Here is a 21,790-nt window from a genome sequence, read left to right as displayed (position 1 = left end):
TTACCACTCACCTTCTCGCCCTTGGGGCCCACGTCTCCTGGGGTTCCCGGGAAGCCCTGTGGCCCAGTGTCCCCCTGGAAGACAAAGGCCAGGCGGCTCGGTCAGGAGAAGGCCTTGTGCCTTGTCCCCGGCCGAGCCACCACCGACACGTGGCTGTGTGCCCACACAGCAATGCAGAGCAGACGGGGTCGGGTCCCCGGGGTGGTGGGGACGTCATGGGGGCTGCAGTGGGCACCATCGGCCTCGGAGATGTGAGCCCCTCCGGGGAGCGGCGCCCCACAGAGGTGACCGCAGTGTCCCGTGCACGCCAGGCTGGAGGGCAGCACCCTGCCTGTCACGCGCGTGCTGTGGGGTCACTGAGGACAGGAGAGCCGCGTGTGCATGGCCCGGGTGAGTGGGCCGAGGTTGAGCAGCCTAAATTGCCCTCAGTGTGACTGAGTGTCCACGACCAGGGCTCTTCTGATGCGAGGCCCAATGCACCCTGATCTGGGAGCTAGCTAGTCCAGTCATTGGACCCTGGATTCCACACACACATACACACGCACACACACACGCATCCCTCTCTGCCGAGGCCCCCGCCACGACTGAGCCGAGCTCTGGTCTCAGGTGGGAAGAGGCTCCTGAAGGACGTCCCCTCACCCTGTCCCTCCTGAGTATCTCTCGAGGCTGTGAGTCTCCCTTAATCCCACGAGCCTCCCCAGGCCTCCTCATCACCGTTTGCTGGTCTGTTATTTCCTAAATCTTTATCTGAACCTTCATGAGTCATTTTACTTTGCTTCTTGGAAACAGCATTCGATCATTTTTAAAATTCAAACAAACTCTGACCCATGAGCAGGCTGATGAGCCTGCCATTCCTGCTGCGAGCATGCCTCGTTTTCTCCACGTGCCGTGTTCCCCACCCACACTCAGGCTGCTCCTCTGTCATCTGTCTTTTCCTCTAGAATTGGAAGCTTTACCTTTCGTTTCTTTCCTTTTCTTTGTTCCTAGTAGTCCACACATCTCAATCCACCTGCTTAACTTTATGTTTTTCTATCAACAGGTAAACTTACATTTTGTTAACAAAAGGTAAGTTTCATTTTCAAAATATTTTGAAATCTCTCCAGTAGGTTGAGTTCAAAGAATCCCAGGGGTGGGGAAGTGGAGAGCCGAAGGCCTCCTGCAAGCGTCGCAGATAACACCGGTTCTGAACGAAAAGGCAACTTACAGGCTTCCCGTCTTCGCCAGGATCACCCTGGAAGGCAGGAGAGAACCATTAGTGACAGAAAATTACAGCCCTGACCCTTCCCTGAGCTGAACATGGAAATGGACTCCAGGCCCCCAACCAACCCCCAGTGTGCTGACTCCCACGGGGCTAGGAATTTTCCGTCTATCCAGGGCACTGCATCCACACCCCCTGGCCCCAGCCCTGCTCCAGCCACCCTCCCGCTCCACCCAGGGAAGGAAGCCGCAGTCTGGGTCCAGGACCCGGCGCCATCCCCGCCCCAACCCGCCCAAGCCCCACCCCCAGCTAGACAAAGGGGAGATGGTACTCACGGGCTCACCGTCCCTTCCAGGGGTGCCATCCTTCCCTGGGGGTCCCGGGGGCCCAGGGGGTCCCTGTGGTCCGGAAACAGGCTGTCCCTCGTGGCTCTCTATGGCTGGGCCTGCAGGACCCTGGGGGCCGATGGGGCCGGGGGGGCCCTGAGCACCAGGCTCTCCCTTCTGCCCCTTCAGGCCTCGCTGAGGACAAAGAGAAGAGGGTACAGGCTGGGAGGGGAGGTGCACACACACTCACCTGCATCCCTGGCGTGGCCCAGGTCACCCAGAGGGCACAGACAGGCACAGTGGACAGGCAAGGGGACATGCAGACTGGACATGCTTGTGGACACACATGTGGGGCTGCCACGGTGGGGCGGTCACCAACACAGGTCGGCCAGTCATCACCCACCCCGCCCACAAGCTCTGACTGGGGGCCTCCCCAGCCCTGGATGCCCAGTACTGCTGGAGACCCCGAGTGCGGGTACAAGATGGGGCACAGAGGGCAGGCGGGAGCCAAGAGCTCCACCAGGGTCCCCAGGGAGTAGGACCCCAGGGAGCGGGGTCCCAAGGAGCAGGACCCTAGGGATCAGGGTCCCCTGGGAACAGGTCAGGGGCACTGACTGCACTGGGGGCCCTGTGGTTCTGGGTCAAGGACGCCTCACCTCTTTCATGCTGCTCCCAGGGCTCCAAACACTCTCGTCCCACGTGCTGACCGTGCCCAAGCTGGGGAGGGTCTGAGCTGGGGGAGGCAGAGGTGGCCGTCAGACCCTCTCCAGGGCTGCCCACCCACCTGGCACTCAGCCCCGGTCGGGTTCCCTGAGGATACATTCTTCTCCAGATGGAACCATCTGAGGGTTGGTGGCACCCCCATGACCCTCCTCCCCTGAGTGCCAGGCATCTCCGGGGAGTGAGGGCCTCTGAGGACCTGACCCACATGTGGGAAATCAGCACTGTTCTGTGCGGTGACCCAACCCAGGTCTCCATGGGCCCAGCCATGTCCTTGCGGCTTCTTTGCGGAGATGGTGATGGTGGGCATCCCAGGACCTATCGGGGGTCTGCCCACAGGCCAGATCTGGCCAGATCCAGCCTCGGCCCGAGGATCCACCAAAATACACAGAAGAGTGGGTATGGAGTGAGCACCTGCGGCAGGGACGCCCGCGGCGTGGACATTCTCCGTGTGGACGCCCATGGTGTGGATGCCCGACCCCGACACCTCAGCCTGCTCGTCTCCCCACCCGTCTGCGGTTCCTCTCCACTGGGTACAGGATGATGACCCCCGCTTTGTGATGGACAGCACTTTTGGGGTGACCTTTAAGGCCGCTCCCCAAAGCTGTCACCAGATGTGTCTGCATCATAGAGTCAGTTAGAAAATAGGATTCAAGCTGTGCTCTGACATCCTGCCTCCTGAGGGTCTGCCCTCGCTGGGTCCTGATCACGTCCTGACAGAGCTGGATGCTGAGCCTGGAGCTGGATGGGACCTGGGGGCCCTGAGCTGACCATGGACCGGCCCACTCAGGAAGGGCTTGCCTTTCCAGGGTCCCAGAGCGCTGAGGGCCATCTGTGTCCTTCCCAGAAGAAACTGGGGTCATGATCTCTGTGCCCATGACCCCTGTGCCCACCTGCAGCTACTTCTGGGTTTGCCTTGCCCAGTAAGGGAGCCACCCAGTGCCTGCTGAGGGCCCCATCACCCCAACCAACCCCACCCCACCCCCGGGACTCACCAAGTCACCAGTTGACCACTAGAGGGCCCCCACACTACCCGACATGGCCCAGGGGGAACCCTCCCAGGCCTCTACTAGTGTCAGCACGGTTTCAGGCAAAATTAAAATCCTGGCCTTAGAAAACATTTAAAAGCGGCAAAACATCGCTCAGATAAAGTAAAGACCTAAATAAGCCAAAGGAGACAGATCCCTGAGTGCGGGGTCAGAAAACTGGACATTAGCTGATGTCCAGGCCCAGCCCCACACCGACCTGCACTGTCAGTGAGGATCTAAAATTCATACAAAGTATGAAGCACACAGAACACCGAAGTGGATTCATGAAGGAAGAGCAAGGCTGGAGGATCCACACCGCCTGGGCCAGGCTTATCCTAAAGTGGTCAGCCCCATGTGAAATGACTGTGGAGACGCTGAGACAGGGTCCCTGTGGAGCAGAGTCCAGAAACGCGCACGCACGCACACAGTTGTGCTCAGCAAAGGCCCCGGGGTGATGCAGACCGGGGGAGACGGTCCTTCCAGCAAACATGCTGGAGCCACCTGCAGAGCCGCATCCGTGGGTCACAGCCCCAAGTGAAAATCTAAAACTGTGCCAGCCTCTCAGACATGACGCCAACACTGAGACCCATAAAGAGAGACTGATCCGGGGGCTTCCCTGGAGGTCCAGTGGTTAGAACTCGCCCTTCCACTGCAGGGGTGCATGGTCAGTCCCTGGTCAGGGAACTAAGATCCCACGAGCCAGGCGTGCATGCTAAGTCACTTCAGTCGTGTCCGACTCTTTGCGACCCTATGGACTGTAGTCCATCAGGCTCCCCTGTCCATGAAATTCTCCAGAAAAGAATACTGGAATGGATTGCCATTTCCTCCTCCAGGGAATCTTCCTGACCCAGGGATCGATCCTACGTCTCCTGCGATTCCTGCCCTGTAGGCAGATTCTTTACCACTGTGCCACTGGGGAAGCCCCACAAACCAAGAGATGGGGCAAAAAATAAAGAAAAGAACAAACATATACATCTAATCTCATCAAAGTTACGAGCTCGCGCTCTTCTAAGTCACTTAACAAAATGAGAAGGTGAGCCCCGGACTGAGAGATTTTCCAGGGGAGGAGATGTGTCCAGGGTACATGAACTCTCAGGAGCACTGTGCCCAGTAAAATGAAGGCATGAGGTTGGGACAGATTCCTCACAAAGGAAGACACAGGAACCGCAGGTGCGCCCACAAGATGCCCCACAGTGCCCATCATCAGTAGGATGCAAGCTAAAGCCAAGGAGACATGGCCACACCGCTGTCGGGATGGGTACAGCAAAAGGGCCAAGGTGCCAGGCACTGGTGGGGACCCACACCCCAGGGCGGTTACCTGGGGCAGCTGCCATGGCAGTGAGTGGCAGTTCCCTGTGACATACACTCCTTCCACTCCACCCAGGTGCTGACCCATGGCAAATGGAAGCATGTGGCCACGGACCCTGCACACAAACCCCACGGCCACCTTTCTGTAGCAGCCCCAAGTGCCCACCTACCCAGAGAAACTGCTTGGCCACAAGATGGTGACTCTCAGAACACTGATGCTGAGTAAATGGATCAGACAAAGTCCTGGATTCCCTTTAAGTAAAATTCTAAGAAGTGCCAACATCTGCAGCGACAGAGCAGGTCCGTGGCTGTCTGGGAATGGGGGTGCGGAGTGGGGGGCCTGCAAAGGGGCTGACAGAGCCTTCATGCCTTGCCTGGGGCGATGGTTTCAGGGGTGGACAAGTAGGTTGAAACTTCTCAAATTGTGTGTTTCAAATATGTGCAACTTCACACACTACTATGTATAAAATAGATAACTAGCAAGGACCTACTGTATAGCACAGGGAACTCCACTCAACATTCTGTGATAACCTATATGAGAAAAGAATCTGACAAAGAATGAATAAATGTACACGGATAACTGAATCACTGTGCTGTATACCCAAAATTAACCCAATGATGTACATCAACTCTACTTCAATAAAATAAAAAAAATGTGCAGTTTATGATATGTTGATTATACTTCAAAGCAAAAGCAAACCAAAAAATAAAGCCAGACCCATCATGGCGCTATCAAGGGGTCTGGGACGGCCCTAACTGGGGCCCTAGGCAGCAGAGCATAGCAAAACGGGGGTGGGACATGTACCTCACTCGCGATGCTGGGGCTCTGGCAGTACCCTAAGTGGCTCTGTGACAAACGTAACAAGCACACGTGCCCCGAACATGGGGTATGAACAGTGGGACCTGGGCACAGTGGTCGATTCTCTCGTCTGTTCTTTCCTGCTTCTAAGTTGGCTGCATCAAACATGCAATATTTCAGTAATTTTTAAAAGTGATAAATGCTCTTCTCCAAAATAAAAAAAAAAATCTATACAATTTTCTAAACCTACTAAGTGTTGCAAACACAGCTCTACAGGTGTCTCCCTAAGAGCCCAGTTACCCATCAGACACTGACCTGGGCACCGCGGTGAGGGACTTGGGAGATGTTGGTAACTAAGGAGCTGACGTTGAGGTGGGGAGTGTGTCCTGGGTTATCGGGGTGGAACCCAGTCATCACACGAGGCCCCCAAACAGATGAGGAGGCAGGAGGGGAGGTCGGGGATCCAGAGCAGGAGAAGGACACCCCCCCCGACAGGGCTGGGCCAGGGCCAGAGGAACACGGCGGGAGTGGGATCCTGACAGCTCCCTGAGTGAGAGGAAGCAGTCTCCCCGGAGGGAAGGCAGCCATGGGCACGGTACAGGACGAACTTCCCCCTGAGACGGTGAGGGAGCCCCCGGCCCTGCCACAAGAACTCACTCCGTGAGCGCCTGTCACACCACGACGGGCGGCTGTGCATGAGCCCACAGTCCACTTCCCAGTGTGTCCTGGGCGCTCGGGCCTGACCACCCTCTGGGCCCAAATGCTGCCCACCTTCCCAGAGGTCCAGTCAGAGGCGCCTTTGCCCGCCCTCAAAACCAGCTCCCGTGTTCTCCCGGTGAACCCCCTGCCCCCAGGCTGGGGAGTGGTAGCACCCTCGGGATGGTCCTGTAACCCCCAGGAAAGCAGGAAACAGGGAAGACCACGTCCGTGGGGCAGCAACGGGGCGGGGTGGGTGCAGAGCCCCCAACAGTGGGGCATCCATGCGACAGATGGGAGCCCCTCACCTGCCACGCACATGGGCCCACATACTGCCTGCACATGCACACACCAGGGACACGCATAGACCAGTAACACAGCACTAACGTGCACACACCAGGAACGTGCACATACCAGGAACACACGCCATGAACACACACAGCCGCGAACACACACTCACCACTAATACACACACACGCCACCTCGGCAGGCTTTACCTCCTAACGAAGACACTGTGGTTGACTCCTCTACTTCCTCAGTTCTTAAATCCTCCTCGTTGCCGACTCCGGCCAAGGGTGGAGAAGTGACTGGAGGAGCCTCGGGGAGCCTGGGTCCCAGGGACGCGCCCTGGTAAGAGTGGGAAGCAGCTCTGTTATTCAGTGACACGTGTGACCCGCACACTGTCAGGTTTACACACATTTGGTTGGAAGATGAGATTTTACAAAAGTTAAGAAGAAACCATCAGGGACTCCATCTTGGACAAGAAGAAGCTCCAGGCCCCTCCAGGGCCGTTTTCTTCTGAGCAGCTCATGCGGTGGGGATCTCCTCACCCTGAAACCCCCATACCTGGAGGGACGGACGAGAACCTACCCTCCCTCATCCCCCATTCGGAGCCCAGGACGGCCCCTCGCAACTCAGGGAGCCTTGGCTCCTGCCTATGGTCTTGACAGTGACGGGCTTGTGGCCATCACCATGCACCAGAGGAGGCGTGGCAGCACATGTCCTCAGCGAGGGTCCTGACCCGGCACCCAAGGCCCAGTGATTCCAACCCATCCCAACCCCAAGGGATAAGGCCGACTCTGCCCTGAAAACTCTATTCCCTGTCCTCAGAGAACCTGGGGCTTCTAGGGCTCTGCCCTGAAAACCCACTCCAGTATTCTTGCCTAGAGAATCCTGTGGACAGAGGAGCCCGATGGGCTGCTGTCCATGAGGTCGCACAGAGTCGGACACGACTGAAGCGACTTAGCATGCATGCATGCATTGGAAAAGGAAATGGCAACCCATTCCAGCATTCTTGCCTGGAGAATCCCAGGGACAGAGGAGCCTGGTGGGCTGCCATCTATGGGGTCGCAGAGTCGGACACGAGTGAAGTGACTCAGCAGCAGCAGCAGCAGCCCTGAAAACTCACTTCCCTGCCCCGGGGCCCTCGAGGCTTCCAGGGTGAGTGCACAGGCACAGGTAAGATGCTTCCTGCACTCCCTGTCCACACTCGGGACGCACTCCCTTGGGATACTGCTCCGGAGACGGTGCTGGCCACGTGCCCAGAACCACTGTCCCCATGAGGCTCGTCCGGTGGGCGAGCGGCCCCCACGGCAGACACAAGGCCTCCCTTGCAGCCAGAACCCTCTGATGTGGGCAAGGTCCTCAGGGACCCCATGTTAGTCGGTCACGCTGACACCCCAGACCCCCTGGGCTTGGGAGGGTGGAGGCCCTGAGAACCACGGAGGGTGCACAGAGGGTGCTGAGCAACTGAGCGTGCCCAGGACCAGGCCAGGCCTGCACAGCGGCTTCCGCACGGGCCCCCCGACTCCTCCCCACAGCCTTGGCCAGGTTTTGTGGAGCTGGAGCTGGCAGGGGCAGCGGGCTAGTTAGCACACTGCAGGCTGGATGACTCCCTCTCTGACCCATCCTCCCGCAATCTGTTGAGAGACTGCATGGCTGCAGCACTCGACGCCTTGGCACCAGCATGGTGGGGACACTGCAGTCTCCGTGGTTTGTGCCTGGGGCCCCTGGGTAGACAGCTGAAGAGAGGATAGGTCATGTGACAGGCAGGGATGCTGTGGGTACCACCCACTGACACTGTCCAGGGGTCTGCCAGGCGCCAGAGTCAGTACTGCTCTAGCAAGTGCAAAGCCAGGGAGGCCCCAGTGCCCCTGGAATCAGGGGGTCCGCTGACCACTCACCCCAGGGCAACTCAGCACTCCACCTTGTCATAGCCCTGTGACGCCCGAGCCCTGGAGGAGATGACACTAGTGGTGGCGTGGGGGTGGGACACACGGTGGGTCCAGACGGGAGAAGGGGACATCGTTGTCAATCCCGAGATGCCCCAGCCTGTGTGCTATTCCAGGCAGTGGGGGCTGCACAGCAGGGTCACCCCTGGGTCCCCTATGGCCCTGCGAGCTGACAGGAGATGCAAACACAGGCACCCGAGGAACGCCTGGACCAGATCCCAGGCTGGAAAGGACATTCCCTTCCAGGAGGGAGCACAGATGGGAAGGTGCAGCCCTGACTCAGCCTGAGTCCAATCTCCCATCTCCAGCGGGAATTTGTCCTGAGGAGTCACACACACGTGTGCACAGGTGTGCCCGACGCCTCATCCACAGGCCCCAGCACTCACCAACTCCTCCCGGAGATGCTCCTGGGTCTCCATGAGTCCACTGCCCAGGTCTCCAGATGCCTGCGGGGTTGACAGGGAACAAGTTGATGGCTGAAACTTCCAGCCCCCGGGAGCTCAGGGCCAGGGGGAGGGTAGGCCACGAGGGGGTCCGCCAGTCACCGACAAGGCTTGTGTCCATCAGACTTCTCAGGATGAATGGCCTTTAGGAAACCAATGTGGCCCCTGGCTGGACACCCAAAGACCTTTTTGGAGGGTATCCCTTCCTCTCCTGTCCCGGGACACTATCCTTGGAAACGGCCCAGAGGGGAGGCCCCACACAGGGACCCTCGGGGCTGGGACACGGCTGCAGGCCCCACTCCCTGGATCGGTCACTGCATGCGGCTGGACCATCTCTCAGTTCACAGTGCTGGGCTCACAGGAGCTGCTGGGACCTGGGGCCACCACAGGGACACAGGTCTTCTGCCCATCTGTCCTTCACACAGAGAAGTGGTGTGTCTTCTGCCTTAGGCCCCAGGGACTGTGTGCACGCATACAGATGACCGCACACACACACATTTTTTGCTCTGGCAACTACCAGTGACGCTATCACCCAATGGGCGCCCCAGGCATGATTTTTAACATTTATGTTCCATGCCTGTTTCTATGTGGAAAGTTCCAGGCAAGGGAGGCTCACCTGAGGGTCCTCAGGGTGACGTTATGGGCAGATAGAAACGTGATCACAGGTAACATCCACCCAAAGGGTCAATTGTCAAAGACCTCTCTGGTCCCAGTCATTTTGAGGCTTCCAGGTAAGACCCACCGCACCCTGGCCTGGGCCCCTCCACCCACGGAGCAAAGGGGAGGGAGGAGGAGGGGGCCCCCCGCCCGAGCCAGGCAGTGGCCACTCACCCCATCATCGTCGTCGTCCTCGTCCTCGTCCTGGCAGTGGCGGGGGCTCACCCGAGGATCCCTGCGCAACCTCAGCTCTGAGATCAGACCCTGAACACAGAGGGAGGGGAGGGTCGCCAGGGGTCCTGGGACGGAAGACCCAGACTCAGGCCGGGCCCAGCTCAGAGCCAGGCATGTCTGAGGTCGGGTCCAGCGGTGACACGGCAGGGGTAATGTCACAGCAGGTGACACCACCCACTCCCTCTCTCTTCCCAAGGATGCTCACCACCCTCTGGGTGGTGCCACGCACTCCCTCATGTGGTCCCAGCGCTGCACCGGGCGCCTGGACACAGCATGAGCAGAGAAGAGGTCATCGGAGCGCAGTGTCCCCGGAGGCGGTGTCCCCTCGGGGCGTGAGGCGGACGGCACTGGGCAGGGGTCGGGGTGGCGGCAGGCACCTCGGCAGTGTCCTGAGTCATGAGTGTGGACAGCAGCCTGTGGAGAGGACTGGGATCCCCACTCCGACAGGAAGCCTGAGGCAGGGCAGGGCCACGGCCAGGGACAGCATGATGGCCGAGGACCTCAGCCTGGTCACACCAGGGCCTCCACTGCAAGGCGTCCTGCTCCCAGAGGGCGACGCGACCGCAGGTTCTGAATCATGATTGAGATTTCGAGCCCGTGCATGAGGTCACGGGATCCAGGCCTTCGCTGTCCTTTCTAGACGCTTTCCTGCCTGGAGGTCCTGAGTGGTCACAAACGCTTTTCTGGTATTTCTTTTGTTTTCTACTTAACATCTTCGTCCATGGGGATGAATCACTGCATCTTCTAAACAGAGACCACAATGCATTGCTTCTAAGAGGCACATTTTCACCGCTCTTAAAAACGGGCCAGCCTAGGTCAGGAGCTGGTACACTTCCTGGGTCAAGGGCCAGATGGTGACTGTTTTCAGGCCTTTGTCACTGCTGCTCTGCGGCTGTGTCGGGACGTGAACCAGTCTGTGGACACTGGATGCGGCTGCTCTAACCAGACTGTGCGGGACACTGAAATGTTCACGCATCACAAAATGGTCTTCTTTGGTTTTTCCCAACCACTAGAACTCAGAAGAGCCTTTCCGAGGTTGCGGGCTGTACAGACAGGTAGCGGGTGGGATGTCCTTGGGCCGCACGCTCACTCGACCAGGTTACGGTTTTTACTCTAAGTGCCCTTCAGACTCCCTTTATCACTGACCTCCGTCTCATGGCCCTCCTGCTCCCGCATGACAACAAGCGAGTAACACCCCGAGTGTTTCCATGAGCCCTCGCCTGAGGGCTCCACTCTCCTCTCCAGGCTCAGTTCAGGCCACCTCCTCCAGGAAGCCCTCTTGGACTCCCTCCCAAGGATCAGCACCTCCAAGGGCCAGGTCTGCCCAGCTCCATATTCCCCTCCCACATCTCTGCTTTCCCTGATAGTGAGGTCTGTGTGTGTACATGTCATGTTTGTGGCACGTGTGCAAATAGATGTGCGTGTGTATGAGTGTTATACACTCATACATGTGTCATGCAGGTCTGCATATAGTTGTGTGTGCACCTGGGCATACGTGCACATATGTGTGTGCATGTTCAGGCATAAACACCTGCTTCTGGGAGGCGAACGAGGTCAGCTGGGCCAGCTAGGGGGCTGAGGGAGACCCCCCCATCCCCCAGCTACCATGAAGTTCTCATGTCCCCAGCACAACTCCCAGCCAGTCCTGTGAGGAGAGGAGGGGCCGAGGGAACAGGTCAGGGGGCAGGCAGGTGACTTCAGCTCGACAGCGCCCTATGACACCCCTTTTCTCAAGCAATCTTGAAGGCTGACCCAGGGGTAACTTTGGTAGCCCACTGCTGGGTGTCCCAAAGCTGCCCCTGCCCCACCAGCTGACAGGGGAGTGGGTACCAAGTCACCAGCAATGGTTTCCTATTGCTGTTGAGTCTCTGTAGGCAGCAAGAACAGTGCCCACTGGTGGGAGCACAGGCAACTTTACCGTTCTTTCCACTTGACCACAGCCCATTCTAGAAGCTCAAGGGCAAAAGTGCCTATGGCTTCATGGTTGAGGCCCATCCTGCCTGGGGAGCCCGCAGCTCCGACCCCAACACCACAGCAGGAGGCGGCTCGGTTCTCAGATGCAGGATGCCCAGAGGTTCCAGAAGGTTCGGCAGGATGGCCTGGAGAGGCCTCCAGGGAAGCTGACAGCCCAGGGAGCGGGGGGTTGGGGGAGCGTGGGACAGGGTCAGCCCTGCTGTCCACGGCCCGTCCCCCGGCTGGCGGGTGGTTGCACGGCAGGGGCGAGGCGGCTGCGTCTTCCCGGACGTGACCGGGCACAGAAGCGCCGGCTCCGTCTGAGGTCAGCCCGTGGCTCCAGCGGAACCGGAGCAGATGCCGCGGCCACAGCTGAGCCCAGCTGCTTCTGCCCCTTCATATCCAACTCCAACCCCGCCTCCCTCAGTCGCCTGTCGCTGCCCCCCAGGGCAGAATGTCGCTGTCTTTTTCGGGATCTTGAACCATCCGGCAGATCCCTGCAAGGTTCACAGTTAGAGTAGAGCTGGCCCCTCCTCACAGTGTCTGTTGGGGAGCCCAGGCTGGGTCCAGGGCTGAGGTCACTGGGGGGACACAGGACAGCCTGACCGATGGCTTAGGACTGTGCAGAGGGCTCAGGCAGCAGGTATCGGGGTCCCTGGCCCCATGCAGTCCATGGAACCCAGGGGCAGAACCCAGCTGAGGGTGCGGGAGGCTGAAAGGGACTGGTGGCCCACCCCCGGTTGGAGTTCCAGTCTGAAGACGGACGGGCCACCTGGCAATGAGGAGGGGATGTGGCGGGGGCAGTGATTGGTCCACTCCGTGGAAGAGTGTCCTCCCCGCCTGTCCCCTGAATCCAGAGATGCTCCAACCACCATGGAGGGCGGTGAGCTGCCAGGAGTGTTGTGTGGAGGGCCTGTTTGCGGGAGGGCACACACGTGTGTGTGCTCAGAGCATGTGTGTAAGGGGGCACTGGCCAGGAGCAGGAATGCAGTGATTATACCCGCTCTCCTGCGTGGGCAGCACACACAGGCGCCCCCACTCTCTGGGCGCCAGCGCACCACCGCCGCAGGAAACACGAGCCTTTCTGGGCTTAAAAAGTTAGGGGGTTGGCCCCTGCGCTCGGGGCAGAGGCAGCAGTGTGTTAGGAATGGAAATTCTCAGCCTGCCCAGCTGAGGGTTCTGGGGAACAGGCATCCCCAGATGACAGAGAGTCATCAAGATTGAGAATCCAAGGGGAGGCACAAGGGACCAGAGGTTAAGATTCCAAAAAGCCACACTCTGAACACCCTGGGGGGACACTGTGAGGCAGAAACAGGGGGACGGGCCACAAGGCTCCAGCAGGTACAGGTGAGGGTACTGGACATCTGGACATAACCGTCCCCACACTGATACTGTCCCGTGAGGCCAGGCTGCCTCAAGCGCAGGCCAGCAGGGCTCTGGCCCCCACACTGCCAGCCACCAGGGTGGCTGCCAAGCAAGAGGCCGCCGGACTCGGGTGGAATGGGGAACAGAGGAGCCAGGCCCCCCGCCAACTGGCCCGCCCACTGGGGCTTGAGCCATGGTCAGTTGGGGAGCCATCAGTAGCCCAAAGGTCACCGGGCCCACTGCAAACGCTGGATCGACTTAACAGATGTTATGAAATCCAGACCATTTGAAATCTGTCCTGCCACGGCCTCACTAGGGGCCCCTGGTCTTAGAGCTGTGTGCAGACGACCACAGCGGCCATGAAAGCGTGTCCCTCATCACCGGTGCTGGGGCTACCTCCCTGGGACCCCCCCTCTGGCAGCCCAGGGTTCTCTGGGCCCCCTAACTCACCCTTTCTGCTCCTTCTGGAAGGGCCGTGTCCCGGCCCCAGGCCATGGGGCTGAACGCACCTGTATGGGGGGAGGTGAACTGCAGCCCCCATGGCCCTGACTGCCCTGCCTCACCCCTGCTTTTCCTTCCTCTGCTGGCTGACCCCCAGGCTGCCTGTTCCCTTGTCACCTACTCCAGCTGTCACTGTGACTGGGCCACACCACCACTGTCCCATTCTCCACACGTCCTGGACCAAGTGGCGTCTCACCAGTTTCCTGGGGCGAGCTCACCCCAGCTCCTGGACTATTTGCATGAAATTCTACTAAAAGCATCTCTGCCCCTATTTCTTTCAGGCAATGGCATGACTACTGCAGGGCTATGAAGAGGTTACATTACCCGTCCAGGTCAGTTCAGATTAATACAGATGGGTATTGGGAGGAGCTGGTGATCGTGACCTTGAGTGCCCCGAGCTGCCCTCAGTCAGCAGCAGCATGTTTGGTGTGGCTGGACTTGGGGGCCACAGCAGGAGAACTGGGGGTGTCAGAGGTCATCAGCACTTTCCCCGCCTGCTCTGCTACCATCCTCTGCTCTAAGCCTGCCCAAACCTAGTGTGGCCAGTGGGCATCTCTTCGCTTCAGTGGATCAATGACTTCTGAAGATCCAACCAGTCCATCCTAAAGGAAATCAATCCTGAATATTCATTGGAAGGACTGATGCTGAAACTGAAGCTCCAATATTTTTACCACCTGATGAGAAGGGCCAAGTCATTGGAAAGGACCCTGATGCTGGAGAAGATTGAGGACAAGAGGAGAAGGGGATGACAGAGGATGAGACGGTTGGATGACATCACTGATTTGATGGACATGAGTTTGAGCAAGTTCCAGGAGATAGTGAAGGACAGGGAAGGCTGGCGTGCTGCAGTCCATGGGGTCGCAAAGAGTCAGACATGACTGAGCGACTGAACAACACTTTTTTATATAATGTGACCAGCAAAGCCACCTGCTGAGGCAAATTCACAGCCTCCAGCACCATCATCACACAACAGAAGCGGTGAATGTTCAACACGAGGAGCACAGCTGGAGCGCAGTCCGGGAAGCCCAAGCCAGTCCTGTCCTAGCCCAGTGTGAGTTTCAGATGAGGATCCCGGGGTCTGAACAAACACATGGCTAAACCTCAACGGAAACCTGGGTAAAGAGGAAGGGGGCTTCATACAGAGAAAAGCAGACAGGCATGAGAAAACAAGGACATTTCCAACAAACAGAAACTAAGTCAAGAAAACTTGACCATAGAGTATCTGAAATAGTTAAGAAAAAGAAAGGATGAGGTCAATAAACACTGAAAAAGCACTGAATTAATGTTTTAAGCAAAACACTGTAACAACTGGGTGGAATTAGGAATTTCCTAAGAGATATTTATTACCATTTAAGCTCAAGGACCACAGCGTTGTCTAACTCAATGAAACTAAGCCATGCCGTGTGGGGCCACCCAAGACGGCCGGGTCATGGCTGAGAGGTCGGACAGAATGTGGTCCACTGGAGAAGGGAATGCCAAACCACTTCAGTATTCTTGCCTTGAGAACCCCACGAAAAGGCAAAATGATAGGATACTGAAAGATGAACTCCCCAGGTCGGTAGGTGCCCAATCTGCTACTGGAGATCAGTGGAGAAATAACTCCAGAAAGAATAAAGGGATGGAGCCAAAACAAAAACAATACCCAGTTGTGGATGTGACTGGTGATAGAAGCAGGGTCCGATGCTGTAAAAAGCAATATTGCATAGGAACCTGGAATGTAAGGTCCATGAATCAAGGCAAATTGGAAGTGGTCAAACAGGAGATGGCAAGAGTGAATGTTGACATTCTAGGAATCAGCGAACTAAGGTGGACTGGAATGGGTGAATTTAACTCAGATGACCATTATATCTACTACTGTGGGCAGGAATCCCTTAGAAGAAATGGAGTAGCCATCATGGTCAACAAAAGAGTCCGAAATGCAGTACTTGGATGCAATCTCAAAAACGACAGAATGATCTCTGTTCGTTTCCAAGGCAAACCAATATCACAGTAATCCAAGCCTATGCCCCAACCAGTAACGCTGAAGAAGCTAAAGTTGAATGGTTCTATGAAAACCTACAAGACCTTATAGAACTAACACCCAAAAAAGATGTCCTTTTCATTATAGGGGACTGGAATGCAAAAGTAAGAAGTCAAGAAACACCTGGAGGAACAGGCAAGTTTGGCCTTGAAGTACAGAATGAAGAAGGGCAAAGGCTAATAGAGTTTTGCCAAGAGAATGCACTGATCATAGCAAACACCCTCTTCCAACAACACAAGAGAAGACTCTACACATGGACATCACCAGATGGTCAAAACCGAAATCAGACTGATTATATTCTTTGCAGCCAAAGATGGAGAAGCTCTATACAGTCAGCAAAAACAAGACCGGGAGCTGACTGTGGCTCAGATCATGAGCTCCTTATTGCCAAATTCAGACTTAAATTGAAGAAAGTGGGGAAAACTACTAGACCATTCACGTATGACATAAATCAAATCCCTTATGATTATGCAGTGGAAGTGAGAAATAGATTTAAGGGACTAGATCTGAGAGACAGAGAGCCTGATGAACTATGGATGGAGGTTCGTGACATTGTACAGGAGACAGGAATCAAGACCATCCCCAAGAAAAAGAAATGCAAAAAAGCAAAATGGCCGTCTGAGGAGGCCTTACAAATAGCTGTGAAAAGAAGAGAAGCGAAAAGCAAAGGAGAAAAGGAAAGATATACCCATTTGAATGCAGAGTTCCAAAGAATAGCAAGGAGGGACAAGAAAGCCTTCCTCAGTGATCAATGCAAAGAAATAGAAGAAAATAATAGAATGGGAAAGACTAGAGATCTCTTCAAGAAAATTAGAGATACCAAAGGAACATTTCATGCAAAGATGGGCTGGATAAAGGACAGAAATGGTATGGACCTAACAGAAGCAAAAGATATTAAGAAGAGGTGGCAAGAATACCCAGAAGAATTGTACAAAAAAGATCTTCAAGATCCAGATAATCATGATGGTGTGATCACTCACCTAGAGCCAGACATCCTGGAATGTGAAATCAAGTGGGCCTTAGAAAGCATCACTACAAACAAAGCTAGTGGAGGTGATGGAATTTCCGTTGAGCTATTTCAAATTCTGAAAGATGATGCTGTTAAAGTGATAAACTCAATATGCCAGCAAATTTGGAAAACTCAACAGTGGCCACAGGACTGGAAAAGGTCAGTTTTCATTCCAATCCCAAAGAAAGGCAATCCCAAAGAATGCTCAAACTACCACACAATTGCATTCATCTCACACGCCAGTGAAGTAATGCTCAAAATTCTCCAAGCCAGGCTTCAGCAATACATGAATCGTGAACTTCCAGATGTTCAAGTCGGTTTTAGAAAAGACAGAGGAACCAGAGATCAAATTGCCAACATCCGTAGGATCATTGAAAAAGCAAGAGAGTTCCATAAAAACATCTATTTCTGCTTTATTGACTATGCCAAAGGCTTTGACTGTGTGGATCACTATAAACTGTGGAAAATTCTGAAAGAGATGGGAATACCAGACCACCTGACCTGCCTCTTGAGAAACCTATATGCAGGTCAGGAAGCAACAGTTAGAGCTGGACATGGAACAACAGACTGGTTCCCAATAGGAAAAGGAGTATGTCAAGGCTGTATATTGTCACCCTGCTTATTTAACTTATATGCGGAGTACATCATGAGAAACGCTGGGCTGGAAGAAGCACAAGCTGGAATCAAGATTGCCAGGAGAAATATCAATAACCTCAGATATGTAGATGACAACACCCTTATGGCAGAAAGTGAAGAAGAACTAAAGAGCCTCTTGATGAAAGTGAAAGAGGAGAGTGAAAAAGTTGGCTTAAAGCTCAACATTTAGAAAACTAAGACTGGGGGCAGGAGGAGAAGGGGATGACAGAGGATGAGATGGTTGGATGGCATCACCGACTCGATGGACATGGGTTTGAATGGACTCCGGGAGCTGGTGATGGACAGGGAGGCCTGGCGTGCTGCGGTTCATGGGGTCGCAGAGTCAGACACGATTGAGTGACTGAACTGAACTGAACTGAAGCTCAAGGAGAAGGATGAACCTGAAAACACCAAGGATGCGCATAATTTTGGGGAGAAAACAACAAAGGCTCTGTGAGCATCTTCAGAATAGGTGCCGGGCTGAGCGTGGGGGTCAGCAAGGGGCTGAGCACCTACTCAAGACCACTAGTCATGACACTCTGGCTCATCCCACACTCTGAGCTCTGTGCTCACCTCTGCCAAGTCCTGCCTGTCACACACGTGAGTGATTCTTTCCCAAGAGTCTCAGTTCAGAAGAACTGACAAACCCTATCCTAAGCCGACCTATCTACTCCTCCCCAGACAACACGCTTCACCTCTCACCCGGCTGGAGGCTGATCAAACAACCACAGAGAGATTCCTGGAACTGAGTCTGAGGAACAAAGGAGCCACGCTGCACTAAACTTCGCTGGAAATGACCAGGCAACATCAGGGGGGACAGCAACTTCACGGTAAGCAGGGCCCCAGCCAGAGCCAGACTGAACGACTTTACAGTCCGCTCTGCTCTGTCTCTCTAACCTTCAAAGATTTTTTTCTGGGTGTCTTCTACAGGCCAGATTTAACCACATAAACACTTTAAATATCCCAATGGTTGAAAAAAAAAAAAAAAAAAAAAAGACTAGGTGAAAAGGCAAAAGAAAAACTGGGGAATAAAATTTACAGTGTATGAAAGAAATGATCGTATCTTTCATATATAAAGAGTTCACACAAACTAACAAGAAACAATTGAAACCATTAAAACAAAAATGCAAAGGACATGATCAGACATATAAGAAGAAATACAGATAACCAGTAAACATGTGAAAGAGTACAGTTTGTTTCACTAACAACCAAGAAATGCAAATTAAAACACCCAGACACTGTTAGTCTACATAGATGACTAACAAGTGTGTTTTGCAGAGATGACCACAGCCTGGCAGGGCTGAGGGGAGAGGCATCTGGGTGTCCTTGCTGCAGAAAGGTGGTGACCTCCATTAGCACCGTGAGACAGGCAACCCCTGTTTTCACCTGCACATGAGCAACTTTTCAAGTGTTAAGAAATATAGAACTCATGGTGGTGGGGCAGGGGGCGGGCGGCAGGAAGCTCCAATCTAGAAAAGCCTGGGAATTCTTGCAACAAATCACCGTAAACACAGCCCCTCTCCCGTGGCATGGCTCCCTCTGACTTATCACCACTTTATCAAGTTTGAGGATCAAAATGAAAACACAAAGAGGCTCAGTTTGGCATCAAACTCTTACTGGCTCCCAGACCCCTTGGGTGAAAGTCTCTGCCAAAGGTGAAAGGTCAGCTTTCAGAAGCGAGTCACCAGGACTTAGAACGTTAACCAAGCAGCCTTTGTCTGGGCAATAATTAACTTTCTGTCCCCTATGGACACATCCCCCACTAGCACACACAGGGAACCCTGTCTGAACTGCTGGGTGGGCGTGCCAGTTGCAGTGTTCGAATTCAGGGACCTGCTAAGGTCTGAGGGTGGCCATGCACTGTTTCCAGGAGGCAGGATTCAGCTAGAGGTTCCAAGAAGTGTGGGCACCGAGGACCCAGGAGAAGGACTCCACTAGCATCTGGGACCCGCCTTCCCCAGAAATGAAGGTCGGGTCCAGGCCTGGAGGAGGGGACACAACGGGGACCATCGCTCGCTGATTGCCACCAGGGACATTCTGCCCCTGCTGCTCTGAGGAGGAAGCCTGCCCTGGGGCTCACCAGCCATGAGGCCGCTGCACAGTTTGGCAAAAACAACCAGCATGATGAATGCTGGTGCGTGGCCTGAAGCCTCTGGTCCAGCCGGGGTGGTGTGCAGACAGCCCCCAGACAGGCGCACACTCCATTGCTGTTCCGAAATTCTTTCACTGTGCGTGTTCCGTTGACAGGAGAACAAAGCCCCTGCTCGCTGATGAGGTGGGGTGGGGCCCGGAGCCCGGGGTCACCACGGGGGACCACACACCCATGTGGATAGGCATATGCACACACGGGGTGGGGGCCTGGACGTGGCAGACGTGGGCATCCTGTGAAAGCAGTGGTCTCAGAGCAGCAGGGAGTGAACGCCCAGAGGGAGCAGGGCGGGCCGAGGGTCCTGATGGCTGTGTAACCAGGGCTTTGCCTGTCCCTGGAGCTGCTGGCAGCAGCAGGCAGCAGTGGCCATCATCCATCCCCAGCTCCCTTCCCCTGCCCGGAGCATGGAGGCCATCATAGTTACCTGGAACTTTTCAGGGTCCGCTCCGCCGGCCTGGGCCACGAAGAGGCGGGCATCCGGCTCCAGGTGCAGGTCGTGCAGCGAGTGTGCCAGGGGCTGGCCCTGGACCTCCTTACAGTCCACAAAGAGCCTGGCGTAGGCGCCATCCACGCTGAGCGCCAGGCGTGTCCAGCGACCATCCAGCGCGGGCAGCTCGAAGCTGGCGGCTGTGCGCGTGTGGGTGTCTCCGGGCTCCGTGTACAGCAGCTGCACATGCTGCCGCCCCCCACGCGCCGCCGTCAGCTTCACGCCCACCGAGACCACGGCCTGCGCCGGGTCTGTGACCGCAAAGAGTACGCCGGCGCGCGCTGAGGCCGGCCGCACACGCACCAGCAGCGAGAAGTCCTGGAAGAACGCGCTGGGCAGGAGGCCCCGGGCCGCCTGGCCTCCACCGCTGCCGTCCTCGCCGAACTCATAGGCGGGCCCCACGTCGGGGTCGTGCACGACGGCCACCTGCCAGGGCGGGGGCTCCCCGAGCAGCTGCTGGAGCCCCACCTCCACGACCTCGCCCTCTGCGGAGAGAAAGACAACAGTGAGACCGCGCCCACTGGGGCAACCAAGGCCCGGGCCATCTCGCTCCTGCCCCCGCCACCGCCCCAGGGGGGACAAACGGCAACCTGGTCCTTCAGGCACCACGCCCACCCCCACGGGCTCGCGGCTCCAAGTGGGGCGCAGAGACCCTCCGAAACCAGCCTGGCGAGAGAGGCAGGGGCGTGGCCTGCTGTAGACCGCGCCTCCCTAAAGTTCGCACCAGGAGCTGGATCAGGCCTCCACTCCCAATCACTTGCTCAGACTCCACACTGGTACTTGGCCCCTGCCTGCGCTCCCACACTTGAGTCTCATGACAAACCTGACATACGAAAGAGAGATCCGCACAGGGGTGCCCTGAGCTGAGTCTAGAAACAGCCCGGAAAGTTATACTCCCAGGAAGGGAGAGGATAAGGGGGCTGCATTTCCTGGGGGCCCTTCTGAGGCTTGTGGTCCCCCTGTCTGCCCACACGTGGTGCAGCGAGCCTCACCCAAGCCTCCCAGCCCTGTGGGTTTTACCAGGTGGCGGCTGCTCGCAGGGCTGGTGCTCACTGCCCTGTGTTCCTGGTGGGTGCCACAACCACCACCCCGCCTGGACAGGGCTGTGTGATGGGGGAAGGCAGGGCAGCTTTCTCCCTCCCCCACTGCTCACGCTCCTCGCCCCACACGGTCTCATCCTTCCTCTCAAACTCTCCGTGGGCTCACATCCCTCCCCTTCCTCGGGGGGTCAGTGGCACACATTCTCCAGCGATACCCAATGGTACGGAGCCCCCTCGGTGGCATGGAACACAGCCCTGATGCCTGGACCTGCCCGAACGGGGCGGCTTCCCAGGTCTGCAGGTGCCATCAGCAGCCTGGACTGGAGACCCCTGGGGTCAGAGGCATCAAGGTTGGGGGAAAGCAGGGCCCACCTCTCTGTCCAGGGGCTGTGGTCGCTGCCCAACACAGGATGGTAAACACCAGCTCTGGGAGAGGCCCGCTCACCAGTGACATCCCTGGACACCCACACTGCCAGGCAGAGGGGCAAAGAGCTCCAGGCATTTCCTCTCCAGGCCCTCCCCCTACAACCTGGGTGGGCTCTGCCCCCAAAATGCGGTGCGCAGAGCAGCTCTTCTGGGAGGCAGCTGCTGGCGTGTGGGTGTCCTAACTAAGCTGAGTGTGCACACGGCTGTGTGGTAGGGCCTGGAGTCCGGCCCCAGAGTGCAGGGTCAGCTGACCCGGACTCCCTGGAGCAGAGGGAACACATGCTGGACCCCAACTTCCGAAGACAAGCCGTGTCTCTCAAAGAGTCCCCAAAGGACAAAGTATGAGAAGAGAAGAGACCAGCAGCGCCCACACGAGGATGAGGGTTTGCGGTACCTGCCACACTAGTCCCACTAGGACAGTGGCGTCTTGCCTCTGAGCAGCCCCGACTTCCCGCATTGTGGGCTCCCCTTCAGCCTCACTCTACACCTTGTAGGTGAGATCCTTATGCAGACGAAAAGTGGGGAACTGTCAGAGCAGACAGCAGCACCCAAGGAACAATGGCC

At 56.3% G+C, this 21,790-nt stretch overlaps 1 protein-coding gene across 4 annotated transcripts in view; it reads right to left on the bottom strand.

Moving 5' to 3' along the window:
* COL18A1 (collagen type XVIII alpha 1 chain) overlaps positions 1-21,790 on the bottom strand; it is a 97,350-nt gene that overhangs the window by 20,894 nt on the left and 54,666 nt on the right. For all 4 annotated transcript variants that reach the window (XM_065942804.1, XM_065942805.1, XM_065942806.1 and 1 more), the window contains 8 exons: positions 19,698-20,245; positions 9,581-9,670; positions 8,693-8,752; positions 6,573-6,702; positions 2,181-2,257; positions 1,534-1,719; positions 1,205-1,231; positions 12-74 (listed from right to left, as the gene is read on the bottom strand). In XM_065942804.1, the coding sequence (XP_065798876.1) occupies positions 12-74; positions 1,205-1,231; positions 1,534-1,719; positions 2,181-2,257; positions 6,573-6,702; positions 8,693-8,752; positions 9,581-9,670; positions 19,698-20,245 (1,181 nt within the window). The remainder of the gene's footprint in view (positions 1-11; positions 75-1,204; positions 1,232-1,533; positions 1,720-2,180; positions 2,258-6,572; positions 6,703-8,692; positions 8,753-9,580; positions 9,671-19,697; positions 20,246-21,790) is intronic.

The sequence above is a fragment of the Muntiacus reevesi genome, chromosome 8 (genome assembly GCF_963930625.1).
Source record: "Muntiacus reevesi chromosome 8, mMunRee1.1, whole genome shotgun sequence".
NCBI classification, from domain to species: domain Eukaryota; kingdom Metazoa; phylum Chordata; class Mammalia; order Artiodactyla; family Cervidae; genus Muntiacus; species Muntiacus reevesi.
The sequence above is the reverse complement of the archived record's forward strand: the minus strand, read 5'-3'. Positions and strand labels throughout refer to the sequence as shown.